The sequence below is a fragment of the Cervus canadensis genome, chromosome 17 (assembly GCF_019320065.1).
Source record: "Cervus canadensis isolate Bull #8, Minnesota chromosome 17, ASM1932006v1, whole genome shotgun sequence".
NCBI classification, from domain to species: domain Eukaryota; kingdom Metazoa; phylum Chordata; class Mammalia; order Artiodactyla; family Cervidae; genus Cervus; species Cervus canadensis.
The window spans coordinates 14,347,525-14,365,554 of NC_057402.1; the positions used below are offsets into that span (position 1 = coordinate 14,347,525).

At 39.2% G+C, this 18,030-nt stretch overlaps 1 protein-coding gene and 1 non-coding gene across 2 annotated transcripts in view; both read left to right on the forward strand.

The window, feature by feature from the left end:
• The window catches only part of PDIA3 (protein disulfide isomerase family A member 3), a 19,355-nt gene extending 2,472 nt beyond the window's left edge, over positions 1-16,883 (forward strand). The window contains exons 2-13 of the mRNA XM_043434288.1: positions 3,115-3,193; positions 5,294-5,411; positions 8,360-8,467; positions 9,988-10,117; positions 12,443-12,559; positions 12,712-12,837; positions 13,406-13,588; positions 14,425-14,533; positions 15,067-15,195; positions 15,723-15,802; positions 16,156-16,213; positions 16,432-16,883. Coding sequence (XP_043290223.1) covers positions 3,115-3,193; positions 5,294-5,411; positions 8,360-8,467; positions 9,988-10,117; positions 12,443-12,559; positions 12,712-12,837; positions 13,406-13,588; positions 14,425-14,533; positions 15,067-15,195; positions 15,723-15,802; positions 16,156-16,213; positions 16,432-16,545 — 1,351 coding nt within the window. The 3' untranslated portion in view covers positions 16,546-16,883. The remainder of the gene's footprint in view (positions 1-3,114; positions 3,194-5,293; positions 5,412-8,359; positions 8,468-9,987; positions 10,118-12,442; positions 12,560-12,711; positions 12,838-13,405; positions 13,589-14,424; positions 14,534-15,066; positions 15,196-15,722; positions 15,803-16,155; positions 16,214-16,431) is intronic.
• On the forward strand, positions 3,953-4,059 carry LOC122419830. Its single transcript, XR_006263050.1, has one exon. It is a non-coding gene; the product is annotated as a U6 spliceosomal RNA (small nuclear RNA).
• Positions 16,884-18,030: the final 1,147 nt, after the last annotated feature.

Consider the following 18,030-nt stretch of genomic DNA (forward strand, 5'->3'; position numbering starts at 1 on the left):
GAAGTCATCATCTATGTAATTTGGAAGAATGGGAGTATCTGGATTTCTGGGGGAATAAATAGAACTATTTAAATGTGATAATTTCTGAAAATTATTGGTCAGTGTGAAGTTTTAAGTCTTCAGCATCTGCATGTGTTATAGGTTTGTGCCCTGTCCTCTGGGGCAGTAGTATTGATACCTGCTACTGTGTTTATAGATATAGAAAAAGATAGCATGAAGTGGATTTAGTTAATATTTTTCTTACACATACTGATTTCTTTCCTTGGAATTCCCTTCCCCTCTCCCACCCCCATTTGGTCTTTTAAATAAGGTTTAGCTCAATAGTTAACTTCTTGCTTCTCTGGACCACTAACTGGTTGCTCCCTCTATCAGGACCTATTGATACTATCTATCACCCCTGCCAGACTGATGTTTCTGCAGGGCTAGGACTGTATCAGTTTTTCTTCTGTCAAAAGCTAAAACAGCATATGACACATTGCAGTCATGAAGTAATGATTGTTGGGTGAATATATGTTGGGATTCCTTAAACTACCTGGATTAGTTGCTAGGTAGCATCCCTGGTGGAGAAGGAAATGGCAACCCACTCCAGTGTTCTTGCCTGGAGAATCCCAGGGATGGAAGAGCCTGGTGGGCTGCCGTCTATGGGGTCGCACAGAGTCAGACTGAAGCGACTTAGCAGCAGCAGCAGCAGCATCCCTGAAGGTGAATGGGATTATTTGTGTTTTAGTATTATCCAGTAGTAGGTGAAAGAAGTAGTGGTAAAATTTGATGATCACCTTCAAAATCCACCTAAATTCCATTCCTGATGAATTTTAAAGAGGCAGTCTCCTCCACTGGAACTTGTCAGACAGGTCCTCCTGTTGGGTATTTGATGATATTGTGAATAGTAGCAGTGCTTAAGGTTTTTAGTCCCAGCCCAGTCCCTCTGATTATCTCCTGCATTCCCAGAGGAATCATTCAGTGAGCCCCAGGGGGGTGCCTCACCACAGGGTTTTGGGGTTTTTTTTAATGCTTAATTGATATTTTGTATATGCATCTGTGTTGAGACCCACTGGTCTGGCCTAATTATTTTATGCTATTTTTTCTCTTCAGATGTTTAAAGGTAGCTGAAGTGAAACTGTTCAGAAATCTGTTGCCTCAGTCTTTTTGGACAATTACTACATATGTATTCAACAGAAATCTCTTAATACATATAACACATTTATTGTCTCTTACAAAAAAAAGCCCTTCATAGTTCTCTTGAATGAATCATTCTTACTAGTAATTTTACTTTTGCTCTACTATTCCCTTCTCTAAAATACCCTATCCTGTCCTGTATGAAGCCTTATATCTTTAAGACCCAGATCAGTTCTTTAATACACATTCATTTTTAACCTTTGCACCTGTATTATATTCCCAGAAGCCTAGATTTCTCAGCTAATTTGGTTATTTTATTAAATCAATTGGAATTTTTGTATTTTTGTTACAACCCACGTGCATGAATTTTTTAATATATTATGGAATACAGAGGATATAATGAGTAATACCATATTTTATGTCTCACAAAGAGAGAAATGTTACCACTGAAACCATGACGTGATTGCAAGACATATCCCAGTTTCTGATGTTCTGATTCAGTAAAATGTGCGTCTGTGAAATACAGTATAAGGAATGCCATTAATTCACCATCCGCCCAGTCTAAAAAATAAAGTGAATACAGTTGAAGTCCCCTGTGTGCCCTTTCCCCATGTTACACACTCCTTTATCCTGAATTTGGTTTTTATCATTTGGTTCTTCTATACTTTTAGTAAATATGTCTGTGACCCTAGTTCAGTTCAGTCACTCAGTCGTGTCTGACTCTTTGCAACACCATGGACTGCAGCACGCCAGGCTTTCCTGTCCTTCACCAACTCCCGGAGCTTCCTCAAACTCATGTCCATCGAGTTGGTGATGCCACCCAACCATCTCATTCTCTGTCGTCCCTTCTGCCTTCAGTCTTTCCTAGCATCAGGTTCTTTGCCAGTGAGTCAGTTCTTCGCATCAGGTGGTCAAAAAGTGTTGGAGCTTCAGCTTCAGTTATCAGTCATTCCAGTGAATATTCAGGGTTGATGTCCTTGTAGTCCAAGGGACTCTCCAAGAGTCTTCTCCAACACCACAGTTCAAAAGCATCAATTATTCAGCGACCCTAAGCAACATCTAATGTTATAGTTTGTTTTTAATATTACTCTTTTTTCTATGTCAGCTTTCTAATGATTATTTTTGAGTAGGACTTCTATGGACCTTGAAGAATATAAATTCTTCATTTTGTTTTAAACAAGTTTTGGGGGGCAAAATGTTTCAGAGTTACTTATTCATCCATTACTAAATAAAATATGTGACTTTTGGCTATGAAATACATCAGCTCAAATTTCTTCCTTGTTTCCTTATGTTTTCTAATTCTATTTTTGCTGTCTGTGGGAAGGTTGAAGAACTACGCACCTTCTCTAAGGGCTCCCTCTGCAACCTGTTGGTTTTTGAAGAGATGATACATAGTGGGGCTAGCTGTGTACTGATGTACTCCTCCCCACGTTGGAAGTACAGTGTGCCTGAGGGATGGGTAGGACTTCTGGGCAGAGGAGCAGGTGTTACGATGGCCCTCTGGGAAAATACTCTAATTGACATAATGCTTTATCCTCGTCAGCTCTTATAGTCAGGTGAACTCTGTAGCCATAAAAATCAGGCTTGCTTCTTAGATACATCTTTTAGATTCTTTCCCATTATAGGTTATTACAAGATACTTAATATAGTTTGCTGTGCTATATGGTAAGCCCTTGTTTACTATATAGTATCGTGTATATGTTACTTCCAGACTCCCAGTTTATCCCCCCACCCCCACTGCACTTTTAATTGAGAAGATAGAAGCTGTTCTGGACTGAGTCAGTCCTGTAGAGTAGATCACAGGCTTGAGATAATAGTACCTTTACTTCTGAGAGATCTGATTAACCTTATCAGTACTGGATTTTGTTCAGGTGATGTGTTTTCTTTTGGAAGCAGCTAATAGTCAAAAGTAGTAGGATAATTTGAAGTCCTTCCTAGAGAAACAAAATTAATAAACTTATAGGATATATAAGCTTTTTCTTTAATATATTTACATAGGTGTGGACACTGCAAAAAGCTTGCCCCAGAGTATGAAGCTGCAGCTACCAGATTAAAAGGAATAGTCCCATTAGCAAAGGTGAGTATAGGCAAATTCTTCATTAAAGGAAACAAAAGTATTTTAAATAGTTATTGGTTAACAATTAACATTGATTTTCTTTGTTCATACTTGCTAAGAAGAGAGAAAATGGGGTTCTGGGCAAATACACGACTGACTATTGATTATGGGTTTGAAAGATTAAAAGTGGTAAAACTAAGGGAAATACTGGCATATGACAAAAGTACGATATATGGTAAATAAAAATTAAGAGGCAAATATGGAAAGTAAAATTACAGTAGACAAGGTCAGAGAAAATTATCGTTGAGTAATGAGTTCCCTAAATTACTATACACTAGTCACAGTGATGGGAATAGGAAGATGACAAGAGGATGTTAAGTGAGTAATTGGTCAACTGTAAACTTAGTATTTGCTTTTACAGTCAAAGTAATGCTTCCAGAATTTTGTCATTGTTGTGTCGCAGACTCCTAGTTGCTCCAGTCTAAAAGTTCATATCTTACCAGCCTCAAGTAAATAATTCATATCTATATGGGACTGTTTTTGAAAACTGATATATATATATATATATATATATATATATTTTTTTTTTAATTTATTACTTTGGCTGCACTGAGTTTTAGTTGCAGCATGTGGGATCTAGTTCCCTGATGAGGGATCAAGCCCTGGCCCCCAGCATTGGGAGCATAGACTCTTAGCCACTGGATGACCAGGGAATTCCTGAAAGCTACTTTTAATCCTGATGTTCTATGGCAACTTGCCATAGGAAAAAAAAAGAGTTCAGTGCTCACTTCGGCAGTACGTATACTAAAATTGGAACGATACAGAGAAAGATTAAATGGCCCCTGCGCAAGGATGACACCCAGATTCGTGAAGCGTTCCATCTTTTTTTACATTACCATATGTAAAATAGACAGCCAACAGGCATTTGCTGTGTGGCTCAGGAAACTCAAACCAGGGGCTCTGTATCAACCTAGAGGGGTGGGATGGGGAGGGAGGTGGGAGGGAGGTTCAAAGGGAAGGGGATATATATATATACCCATGGCTCATTGCCCTGGTAGCTCAGACAGTAAAGCGTCTGCCTACAGTGCGGGAGACCCGAGTTCGATCCCTGAGTCCGGAAGATCCCCTGGAGAAGGAAATGGCAACCCACTCCAGTATTCTTGCCTGGAAAATCCCATGGACTGAGAAGCCTGGTGGGCTACAGTCCGTGGGGTCGCAAGGAGCCGAACACGACTGAGCGACTTCACTTTCACTTTCATGGCTGATTCATGTTGAGGTTTGACAGAAAACAGCAAAATTCTGTAAAGCAATTATCCTTCAATAGAAAATAAACTAATTTTAAAAAGAAAGAGTTTCTGTCATGACTTTGTTCCTGCCTCATGTAGCTGTAGCCTACATTACTGTAGATACATTACTTTTCTGAACTTCAGTTTATTTTAAGGCATTGGGATCGTGCCTCAGAATCTTGTGTAGGTTAAATGAGGTAATACATGCAAAGTGCTGGCCACATTACCTTGCTTGGAATAAGTGGCTAAATAAACGGAAAAATGTTTTTTGTCTTCCTGGTAGGTCTCACTAGATCTGTCTGTCATGTTATAGTTTAGCCCAGATTCAGACTAGCTCAGGGAACTTGTTTAAATGTCAGTACCTTTGCTAATAACCATTTGTGACTTGCTAAATCAAATTATACCCCACCTGATGGTTATATGTCAATCCATACATCCCATTGATGATAATCATTATCAAAGTAAGCCACTGTTACTAATTTTTTTTTTTTTTTTTTCACTGTTACTAATTTAAGTGATTTATTTCTTGCATATTCTGAGGGATGGGGAAAGGGTGGAAAACATTGCTTTAGACAATAGAGACTCCCAGGGTAGAATTTAAATAGTCATTTGTGCATTTTGTGTGAGGCCTAGGAATCTAAATTTTAGAGTTCCTGTTAGGTGGTTCTGATGTAACTAGACCAGCACCAGTCTGCCTTTAAAATCTAGTGTTCTGTGGGGTGTGTGTCAAGAATTGCTTGATATTTTGGTTTGACCGCTCTTGATGTTTTGGGAATGTGGGAAAGCCTGCAGCAGACTCTGGGATAACAAGTGGCTCACGTGTTTGCGTCTTCAGGTGGACTGTACTGCCAACACAAACACTTGTAATAAGTATGGAGTGAGCGGGTACCCCACCCTGAAGATCTTCAGAGATGGTGAAGAGTCGGGGGCCTACGATGGGCCCAGGACTGCTGGTAAGGACCCTGAGTTACGTCCTGGAAACTGTAACTATTTGGGTCCTCTGTTCTTTGTAGTGGAAACTTGACATTTTCTATACAACATATTTAAAAATTCCTCATCTAGGAGGTCAGAGTGGACACTTGACAAAAGACTTCTCTAACTGAACAGATTATGTAAGTAATATAGAAAATACTTGAGGTTGATTTATAAGGTTTACCAGGCATTTTCTTATTTGACAAATATTTATTGAGTACTGACTGTGCCAGATCCTGAAGTATGGTGCCCAGAATTTACTGATGAATAAAGCAGCCACGGTTCTCACTTTTGTGATGCTCAGATTCTGGGCAATGGAGGCAGCACTCACACGTAGCACTATGTGCACCACATAAAATATACACAGCACTACATAAAATATACATACGTAGATAACCACATCACGTCCATTAGGGTAACTACTGCTAAAAAAGAAAAGAACAAGTGTTGGCAAGGATGTGGCGAAATTTGAACTCTTGTGCAATGGTGATGTGAACTTGACATAAAATAATGCATGCAGCCACTGTGGAAAACAGCACAGCGGTTCCTAAAAAAGTAAAAATAGAATTACTGTATGATCCACCAGTTCCACTTCTGAGTATATACTTAAAAGAATTAAAAGAGTCTGGAAGAATTATATATAAATTGTACATAATACAATGGAATATTATTCAACCTTAAAAAGTTAGTTCTGATGTGCTGTGACATGGGTGAACTGTGAAGACATGCTCAGTGAGATAAGCCAGTCACAAAAAGACAAAACTATGTCATTCCACTTCTGTGAAGTTCCTTGAGTGGTCAGCTTCCTAGAGACAAAGTAGAATGTGCTTCACAAGGGTGGTGGGGAGTTGTTTATAATGAAGAGAGTTTCAGTTTTGCAAGATGAAAGCAATTCATTTCTGCAGTCTGGAAATTAGTTGAACAACGGTGTGGACGTACTTGATGCCACAGAAATATGTACTTTAAAATGGTTAAGATGGCAAATTTTATGCTATGTATATTTTACCACAATTTAAAAAGCGTGTATGCTGTATTATTATACACATAAATAATCTATATGGATAAGATAAATTCAGTTAGTTATAAGAGCATTAAAAAGGAGAAAAATAAAACTGTATGATATGATAGTGATTGGGGGTGGAATACCACATTATTATAAGGGTGATTAGGGAGGTAACCTTTGAGCTGAATGCTAGGAAGGAGCTCGCCATGAGAATATGTGGACCAAAGCTTTCCAGGCAGAGGGAAAACAGGTGCAAAAAGACCCTAAGATGTCACTGAGCTTGATGTGTTCAAGGGACAGAAGGACCTTGTGGCTGGAATATAATTAGCAAGGATGACAGGAGAGGTTTAGGAGGTAAGTGGTCTGGCCCCATTGTTAGGGCCCATAATGGATGAGAAAATATATTTTGGACAGTTTTATCTTGAGTCTTAACAATTAACTGGGCATATTTTACCTTTTTATGATGAAAAACTAAGAGGAAGGTTCGCTCAGTTTGGGCATTTTAGGTGACGTGGGATTTTTTCAGCATGTATGATTGTTACTTGTACACAAAGCTCTACATACCATGGCCCCTGCCTAACTCTGACGTTTAATTAATTTGTTGGCTGTGCTGGATCTTAGTTGCTACTCGTGGACTTCTGAGTTACAGGATGCATGCGGGATCTAGTTCCCCAACCAGGGATCAAACTCCCTGCATTGGGAGCCAGAGTCTTACCCACTGCACTACCAGGAAAGTCCCACTATCTGATAGTTTAAATTGCTTACTTATTTGGGGATTTAGTTGGAGATTTACTTATATTGTAAGCTCCAGGAGATCAGTAATAAACTGGTTGCTCAGCACTCCCACTATACCTCTCAGAATTTTAAATACTCAGGAAGAAAAGTAACACTTTTCATCATACCCCTGAGGTAAAGTTCTTTATAGTAATTTATATGGTGATATAGTAATTACTGTCCTCTTGCAGGCCAAACAAATGTGACCTGATTGAGTGTACCTATTTTTAGAATGTATTCCTTTACCTTCTGCTTGCTGCACACAGGCTTTCTCTGCCTAGTGCTGGGGTGCCTCTGCAGCACAGGGGCTCGGTAGCTGCGGCTCTTGGCCCCCAGGCATGCAGGCTTCAGTAGTTGTGGGGCATGGGTTTAGTTGCTTCTCAGCATGTGGGATCTTCCCGGACAAGGAACCAAACCCTTGTCCCCTGCATTGGCAGGTGGATTCTTACCCTCTCTACCCCCAGAAGATGACATTTTGAATGAAGACCTAAAGGAGGAAGTGAGGAAGGAAGCCAGGTGGTTATCTGAAAGACTGAAGCAGGGAACAGAATGCACAAGGGCATCATTTATGTGGTTGTAAACGCTTTACTACAGTACTGGTAGGGATATAAATAAGTACCGTCTCATTGGGAGCCAGTTAAACAGTTATAAATGTATGTACTTTTTTTGACCCAGTGAATCCACTTTTAGGAAGTTACCGCACTCAATCATGTGTAAAAGGACATTAGTACAAGGTTGTTTATGGTAGTATCATAGCAGCAAGGAATTGGAAACAAACGTTCATCAATTGTGGCTGGTTAAATAAATTATATTACATCCATACAGTGAAATACTATGTGGCAATAAAGAGATTGAGATAACTCTTTATGTTTACTGACGTAATTATCTCTAAATTGTGTTAAATGGCAAAAACAAAATACAGAACAGCGTATGTGTATGCTGCCTTTAGAGGAGCAAAGAAAATATGTCTGGAGGGATATATAAAAAACTGACATGTTATCCTACAGGGAGGAAACTGGGTAACTAGGGACAGGAAGAAAATGTCATTGGGTATGTTTTTTAACTTTTCCAACTTTAAATCATGTGAATGGTTGGTTACCTTTCAAGTATTATAAATTTGTGTTGCTATAATCTTTCATCTTGTCTTTTAAGATGGAATTGTCAGCCACCTGAAGAAACAGGCTGGACCAGCTTCAGTTCCTCTTAAGACTGAGGAAGAATTTGAAAAGTTCATTAATGATAAAGATGCTTCTGTGGTGGGTAAGTAGCAAGTTTGATTGTGCCACAAAATCATCAACATGGTTTCAAAAGTCCTCTAAGTCTGAGTAAACAATCAAGTTAAAACTGTTTACGAAACCTTATGGGCAGTTAAAAGACAACTCGAAGAACTAGGTCAGCGTTACTATTAATGTAATATGGGGGAAAAGTGTTTTTTTATTTGAGTGGCTTGGTATTCTTACAGATGTAAAGATTTAATGTCAAAGAACTAAAATAGGAATAGCTTTAGTTTTTCCTATTCTTAAACTCCTGAGATTTAACTCAAATAATACGACTGAAAATGGGGTTTTAAAGGGGGAGGGTAAAAAAATAAAATAAAGGGGGAGGGTATAGGTAAATGATAAACCTCTGTAGCTGCTATTTTCACAGTTGTAGAAGAATTTACAATTAAGATTGAATTGCTGGCGTTTGTATGTATTTTTACAGTAATCTTTGCTTTTCCAGATGTTATCATATCTCATTATTTTTGAAATAACTTGAGCCAATTAAACACGTTCTACATCTTGAGTGTTCTTTGTTTTGTTTTAAATGTAATGTATAATACATTTGACTTAAAAATAAATTTAAACATACAGTTTTGTGCTTCTCTTAATCTCCTCGTTATTGTAATGAAACTGACTTTCTGGCAGTAGAGGATGATTTATCATTTAAGTTTGACTAAAAGTCCCTTCTTAGCCGGATTTTATTCATTCTGTGTATGTATGTGTGTTTTATTTATTTAGGCTGTTCTCCATCTTTGTTGCTATGCAGACTTTTCTCTAGTTTTTTCTCTAGTTGCAGGGGCTACTCTCTGGTTGCATGAAAGGATTTCTCATTGCAATGTCTTCTCTTGCTGCAGAGCATGGGGTCTAGGGCACTCGGGCTTTAGTAGTTACAGTTCTCGGGCTCCAAAGTGCAGGCTCAGTAATTGTGGTGTGCAGGCCTAGCCGCTCTGCGACATGTGGGATCTTCCTGGCCCAAGAATCGAACCCATGTCACCTGCATTGTAGTTGGATTCTTTACCTCTTTGCCACCTGGGAAGCCCTGAGTCTGTATTTTTTACAAGGAGTTAACCATAAGTAGACATTTAGTAAACATTTTACTAGATTTGAAGTTCTAAAGATATTAGACATAGAAAAAATATGGTGAATTAATTTACATTTTATTTTGACATACTGCCTTATTTACTCCTCTGACACCTAAAATAGTCCCTGAAACTCTAAGGAGTTAAGCAATATGCTCAAATTTTTCAACTGTGAAAACTAGAATTAAGACTTGAACCCTGACAAATTCTCTCGCTCGGCTTCCTCAAGAATGTTTTTTTTTTAAGGGTAGAGAAAGAATTCTTATCCTAAATATTTTGTCGAATATCCTCAGTAGTCATGGCAAAGCAGAACTGATCCTTCTTCCTATCTTGCTTTGCTTATCCATAATAAAGGATTTGAAGAATAGAGGAGTTTTAAAGTTTTGAATATGTCTCAGCACTTACTGTTTCTTCCTTGTGTTTGACATTTTCTGTATAGGTTTTTTCAAGGATTTATTCAGTGAAGCTCACTCTGAGTTTCTAAAAGCAGCCAGCAACTTGAGGGATAATTACCGGTTTGCACACACCAATATTGAATCTCTGGTGAACAAATATGATGATGATGGAGAGTAAGTAACTGAGTTGAATGCCCTTATAGATATGCGTCTTGACCAAGTACTATTGTGTGAACTGGTGGTGTTTTTATTTTTTATTAAGATTATTTTTTAATCTTTTGGCCATGCCTCTTGGCATACGGCATCGTAGTTTCCTGATCAGGGATCGAACCCAGCCCCCTGCATTGGAAGGTGGAATCCTAACCACTGGACTGGACTGAACTGGTGGTTTTTAAACCTAGTTTTTCCAAAAACTTTATTGAGTACCTATTAGGCAGTAAGCTAAGTTCTGGAAACTGTTGCTGCCCTTGAGGGGCATCTAGTAGCAGGAGGTAGTAAATATATTTAAAACTACAAGTGTCAGTGAGCATTACAGGTATTGCGATAGAAATTAGGCAGAGTACCAGAAGTACATAGGAGGGATCGGGAGTAGTATCAGGAAAAAAAAATTCATAGAGAAAGTGACTCTTGAGGTGTATCTTGAAAGATAAATTTTTCTGGGCAGGTTATGGTGGGGGATAAAGATTATTCCATGTAGAGCAGCAGGAGGGAAGGCCTCGAGATGTGAAATAACCTAGGTGTGTTGGAACCTGTGTTCCTGCTGGAGTATTGTTCATAGATGAGGTCGTCATGAAAGGTGAGGCTGGAGAGGTCAGCAGAGACCAAATTAGAGAAGACCTACGTGCCATACAGAAAAGTGTAGGTTTTATCTTTTAGACATTTGAGAGCCATTGAAAGGCTTTGAGCTAGAGAGTAATGTGATGAATTTTGTGTTTCAGAGGAAAAGTCACTGGCACTCATACAGTGGAGGTTTGAAAGGGGAGGGATGGCAAGGCAGTCAAGAGAGTCTAAGGATGACATACAAGGAGGTTAAGCTTTACATGCTATATATACATGGCAGAACTAGGGTGGAACCTTTGCAGCCAGAAGGTCTGACTGCAAAGTTGTTGGGCTTAGCCATGAGGCTCTACTGCTCATTACGCACACCACATATCAGCTTGTTAACCTTAGGTTTGTTCCCTGTGTCTGCCTCTCACACTTGCCATTAAAGGTGGCGATCAGCCTCTGATCAGAAGTCTTATTTAGAAGACCTTATAAGAAGGGTGTCCTAAGGCCTTCATGTGTACCCCAATGCCATATCATCATTAAAGATCACATCTGGAACTGATTACAGTTTTTTCACAGTAGCTGCTCTGAAACTGGTAACACCGCTTTAAAAAATAAAAGTCTTAGATTTAGATTCTTGGTTGCCCAGCATGTTTGTATTAGGTCCTTTTTCACTGTGTAGTTTCCCTGTATGCTATGAAAATACCTGTGTTTTAAAATTGACATAAAGTTCATAGTTAATGTTGGAAGAGTTGAGAGGGGGCTGTAAGGACTTAAAGGTGCTGACACCTAGCCCAAAACAAGTGATATAACTGTATGGGTGTGATTAGTATGGAGAGGAGGAATGAATGAAGGAGAAGCAAAAGCAAGAGGCACGATATTAATGGTTAGAATAGTGATATTTTCTGGGAATGTTTATTAGATGTGAATCTGTGACTCAGAACCAAATTGGGGTTCGGTGTTAGCTGAATAAAAGGCTAGTAGAAAGTAAAGAAGGAATTTCCTTCAGATGTTCAGTGGGATGAGGAAAACTTGGCTTAGGGAGAGAAGCAAAGTAGTACCAGCAAGGGAAAATTACGTAAACTGGGTTTACTGGGATAGAGAAATCTAGAACCGAGAAATTTCTAATGAACTCAACCTAAACATTATCTATAATCATAGAATTATACCTATAGAATTTCTATAATTGGAAGGGATCTTAACTATATTTTCTCTATTGAAGTAATTTTCTTACTGTATGGGAAAGTTGAATTTTCAAGGAGAGTGTCAGGGCAAGGTACCTTCCAATAAGAGCAAGTTCTGCTTTCTCTTATTTGTACATATTAGGGCTTTGGGGTAAGTTTGGTACTTTTTTCTATTGTTTTTAAAGATTTGGAAATTGTCTACTCCAACCCCCTTTTGTACTGATGTAAAAGCTGAAGCCCAGAAGAATTAAACTGATACGTGGCCCAAGATCTTTGAAGTTAGTTGGTAGAATAAGAATTAGAACTAAGGTCTCCTAACTTTCCAACCTAGGTTTATTAAAACCAATTATTACACTTGAGATTAGAGTGGTTAGCTCTTCAGTGTTGATGAGAGGGTCGTGTTGCCAGGGCTGGGGTCCCAGAAGAAAGTCCTTATGGGCTTAAGTGGTGACAGTAGAGGTGGCCGCAAGTGTAGGTAGTCTGAGCTTCAAACAATAAAAGATGGGAGATAGTTCTCTGTCTACCTACTAAGTTTTGTTGTTTTTTTAAGGGGTATCACCTTGTTTCGTCCTTCCCATCTGACGAACAAGTTTGAAGACAAGACGGTGGCATATACAGAACAGAAAATGACCAGTGGGAAGATTAAAAGATTTATTCAGGAAAACATGTGAGTACATCTTTATACTTTTTTTGGCATTTCTTGGCTTCATTTTAGTCTTTTTAAATCTTAGTTATTAAGCATACTATCAGCTACTTAATGTTAATTTCATAATATAGATAAAAACCTGCCAGATTTGATAATGGATTTTGTCATTTCAGTTTTGGTATCTGCCCTCACATGACAGAAGACAATAAAGATTTACTACAGAACAAGGATTTACTTATCGCTTACTATGATGTGGACTATGAAAAGAATGCTAAAGGTTCCAACTACTGGAGAAACAGGTAATAAGAATAATTTTTCCCCTTTGTAGACAAGTTTACGCAGCACATAAACAGTTTCTTCTAACTATCCTGTTACCATGTGTGATCATTTGAAGCTATAAGGACAGATAAACTATTTCCAAAAACTATTGGGCATATCTTCCATAGGTGTTCCTTTGCCTTATGACACAGCTGATTCCTGCCCTCCCAGAAAAGATTCAAATGCCATCTGAAATGTCCTTTAACACATTGTGCCTTGTTGCCCATTGACACCCTCAGTGCACTTTATCCTTAGAGATTTTCCTTTTGGGTTAGTTATTGATGCCTGCAGTATTTTGTATTATATAATATGGCAGCATTCAGTGGGAATGGATTGTTTGCTTGGATACCACCAGTTTGGCGGTGAAGTTCAGTAAGACTTTGGAGTACACCCTAATCCTATGTCAGTGCACAAGAACACAAGTTCAGACTGACCCCAGAGGGCTGCAGGGACTCTTAAATGTTGCTTTCTGCTTTCTCGCTGCTTGGTTTCAGAAGTGCTCTACCGTCCTGGTGTCCTCTTGGCGTAAATCTTCCTTGTTTCCCACAGAGTGATGATGGTGGCAAAGAAGTTCCTGGATGCTGGAAAGAAACTCTATTTTGCTGTAGCCAGCCGCAAAACCTTTAGCCACGAACTTTCTGATTTTGGCTTGGAAAGCACTACTGGAGAGATTCCTGTTGTCGCTATCAGAACCGCAAAAGGAGAGAAGTTTGTCATGCAGGAGGAGTTCTCGTGAGTTACAAGTTAGCGTGGATTTGGGATTTGATTCTGCAAAGACACCATTAAAGCCTTTGACACTACTGAGGATGTATAAAGAAGAACATTGGAATGTGAAGCTAGGTTAAGACCCATGACTGTTGTTTTTCTCAATTAATTAGTTATAGATATTTTAAGGATCATGATTCTTAATGAATTTTGAAAAGCAAAAAGATTGGCAGCTTGGAATTCTTACGTGACTCTTTCCACCCTGCCATTAAATATAGTAAATAGAGAACACTAGATAGCGTCTTCGAGACTGATGTAATTTCAGACCAAACCAGTCCCCTCCCATCCCTACAGAATGTCTTTTTTCTTGGAATACCACCTTGGCCTAAAGTAAACTCAGGAAATTGGAGACATCTTAAGACAAAACCAGACAGTTTTGACCATCACCTTCTGAGACTTCGGGAGATTAAAACAAGAGAAAATTTTCCTGTGAGTGAAGCTAGTAAAACAAGATACCATAAATAGGCACTGTTCTCCAGAGCAACAAAGACAGACCTGGTTCTTTTGCAGAGTTGAATTTCCAGAAGGACTGACGTGTTCTTTCTCTGGCCTTTCTAATCCCCAAAGTACACACTAGAAATACAAGAAGGTGGTGGCTTCTTACTCAGTCTGTAGTTCTGCATATTGAGAAATCAGGGCTCCCTCTTTTTTTTTTTTTAAACTTCCAATTACTTCCTAGCGTTGAAACTTAAGCTAAAACAGAAACAATTAAGCTAAAGTGGAAACTATTCTAAAAAATTGCCTTTAGTTCTCTCATTGGTGGGAGTATGTTAAGAAGCTCATCCTTGTCTTTCTAATATCAGGCGTGATGGCAAGGCTCTTGAGAGATTCCTGCAGGATTACTTTGACGGCAACCTGAAGAGATACCTGAAGTCTGAGCCTATCCCAGAGAGCAACGATGGGCCTGTAAAGGTGAGGTGCTCACAGTGTCCCCAAGCCTCTGCACAGCTGCCTCTCCTCACTTTTTTATTCCCAAAATGCTGGGTCTAAGTGAAGACGAGGTTGGCTGTTGAGTTTCTGTTTTTATTTGTCCTTAACCTCTCTCATCATAAATTAAGCATTGGCAGAGCTCATAATGCTTAATAGAGGCAGGAGAATTTTATGATATTTGTATTAGGGCTCGGTGACTCTTTGGGACAGAACAAGCTAACTGCTAAGAGTAGTTTTAAGATTGTTGCTGTGAGATTATTTTAAGGAAGAGTTGGGTAGCACTTGTTTCCTGTGACTTCTTCAACTTAGTCTGACAGGTGACAGACATGGGAGTGAGTTGCTTTCTGGGGAATGGTAATATCTTAATAAAGCCTGTAAGTGCAAGTTGGATTTCAATAATGTATTTTTCGGTGGCAGCACAACAAATTTGAGAGGGATTGAGTCCAGAAACAAATACAGCTCATGAATGTATTCAACTGGCCTTACTAACTAGAGAATCTTAACGTGTTTTCCAGGTAGTGGTAGCAGAGAATTTTGATGAAATAGTGAATAATGAAAATAAAGATGTGCTGATTGAGTTTTATGCTCCTTGGTGTGGTCACTGTAAGAATCTGGAGCCTAAGTATAAAGAACTGGGAGAGAAGGTAAGTGTGAACTGTATTATAAAGTTGAATTTGAGTTGGAAGTTAGCATTGGCTATTGATTAATAGTTACCCTAATTAGTTCAGAACTTAAGCACTGGTGGATTTTCATTCAACTATCTCCTGTGATCTGTCTCCTGACTGCACTCTGAGCCTACTCGGTGCCTTAGCTACTTGCTTTAACTTTCCACTCCTTGGACTCAATCTAGATTATGATTAAAAAGTAACTTGGCTTCTGAATTTGGTAATGGCATATATGAATTCATTATATTTCCGCATCTTAAATCACTTGTTTTAGCTGATATCTTACTTAGGCCAGGTAATTTTGCAGCTGTCTGTATATAGTCTTAATATGTAGGAACCAAGAGAGAAAAGGGAAGTTTATGGGAAGTTTGATACTTGTGAAAGTATCACTACTCTTTCCATCTCAGCAGCAAAACCTATCCAGCCGTTAATGGTTTTAAGTCCTAAATTGACTGTGTCCGTCACTGAAAGCTTGAAACTCAAAGACCTAACCTTTTTATTAACAGCTCAGAAAAGATCCAAATATTGTCATAGCCAAGATGGATGCCACAGCCAACGATGTGCCTTCTCCATATGAAGTCAGAGGGTAAGTAGATTAAAAACTGTAAAAGTGTCTAGGCAATTGATAGGAAAAAATGAGCTTGTAAACCATTTCTGTATTGGGCATAGTTTGGAGAGTCCTCATATTCCAGTTGAACACAGAACCACCAGTGCCTTCCTGGCTTAAAGTTTCTGCAGCATGGCCCCTCATGACTGCCCCAGACCTTGTGAGCCGTCGTATTCCTGTGTTTTAGTAGGATGTAACCTCGTCACTGATGGACAATAGTATCTGGTCAGATTAGAAATCATGAAGAGAAGTTATTCATGGAAACAGCTATTATGGAAGTGTATGTTAGAGTTACTCTGAAATCTGAAATTCATCTTTTCTTCTTTTCCCAGTTTTCCTACCATCTACTTTTCTCCAGCCAACAAGAAGCAAAATCCAAAGAAATATGAAGTAAGTGCATTTTCTCATCTCCCCACACATACAGACACACACATACAGATCCAGTTCTTTAACTGAGTTTATATAACTGGAAACTCAACTCTCATGGTCCATATATGTGGTTGTTAATGTACTTTTTAAAATACAAAAGGCTTCCTATTAGGCGGGGGGGAGGAAAATTGTGGATTTTTTAAAAGGTTAAATTTTCAGACTTATCTTTCTGTTTTCAGGGTGGCCGTGAATTAAGTGATTTTATTAGCTATCTAAAGCGAGAGGCTACAAACCCCCCTGTAATTCAAGAAGAAAAACCCAAGAAGAAGAAGAAGGCACAGGAGGATCTCTAAAGCAGCAGCCAAACATCATACCACTTTGTCAAAGGACTCTTCCACCAGAGATGGGAAAACCAATGGGGAGGACTGGGACCCGTATGGAATTACTGCCTCTCAGGGCTGAGAGGGCAGAATGGTTATAATCTGAATCCTGTTAAATTTTCTCTAAACTGTTTCTTAGCTGCACTGTTTATGAAAATACCAGAACCAGTTTATGTTTGTGGTTTTGGGAAAAATTATTTGTGTTGGGGGGGAATGTTGTGGGGGTGGGGGGAATTGAGTTGGGGGGTTATTTTCTAATTTTTTTTGTACATTTGGAACAGTGACAATAAATGCACCCCCTTTATACTGTCTTTTCTCCATGAGGTGGGGAACCAAAGGTTCTCTAGACCAGCACTGTCCAGTAGAACTTTCTGCTATGATAGACATGTTCTATAATCTTCATTGCTCAATACCTATTGCTGTTGAGCATTTGAAATGGAGCTAGAACCATATTTTAGATTTTCATTAAATAGTTATGTGTAGGGCAAATAACTACCATGATGGTCTGCACAGCTGTCTGCACTGGGTCCATAGTTAATCACCTGCAAATCCTTTCCAAATTTCATCTCCTATCCTTATGTGTTTATTGCACAGGACCCTAGCCTGATGATTAGAACAGGTGAAGGACCTTTCTTGTTGGGCTGTTTCTGGCCCCCCATACCTTAAGGTTGGGTTGCTATTTATCCTTACCATGCAGCTAAGCATGTTTATACCTCCCAAGGGCTATTCTCTCCCCAGAAATGCCCTGTGTGGGTGTGGCATCAGGTTGGGGTTCATTCAAGCTGTTTTAGGAATTGCTGACACTACTGGTACAGCTCTCTCCCCCAAAGTCCAGGGTGTGGTCGTTAACTTCCTCCTCCAGTGGAAACGGGAAAGGAAACAATCATTCCTGGTTGTGAGTGAAATACTCACTTTCTTATGCAGCAGTGAGGAACAAAAAGGATAGGACTGGCAAAAGAATTGAACCATTTCCCTCTTCGTTTTTTGGGTAAATCCAAATCCTATCCACAGTTATAGTTTTGAGTTACTGGATAATTCTAGATAGGAGCCCTAGTTGTAGGTAGGAGCCCTAGTTGTAGGTGATCCTCATCTTCCATGTTTGGAGAAGGAGAGTTTACTAATCCTATCCACAGTTATAGTTTTGAGTTACTGGATAATTCTAGGTAGGAGCCCTAGTTGTAGGTGATCCTCATCTTCCATGTTTTGAGGAGAGTTTACTAACGTTCCTAATGCAGAGGGCCCAGGTTTGATCTCCCTGTCCAGGGAACTAGATCCCACATGCTGCAACTGAGAGTTCACATGCCACAACCAAGACTCAGCACAGCCAAATAAAATAATAAAATATATATTTTTTAGAAAAGACCTGGGCTGGAATCTAAGGATCTAATTTTTTAGAGAGCCCAAGAAGTGGTTCATATACACAAGCAAGGGTGAGAACCACCATCTTGGAGGATTTAA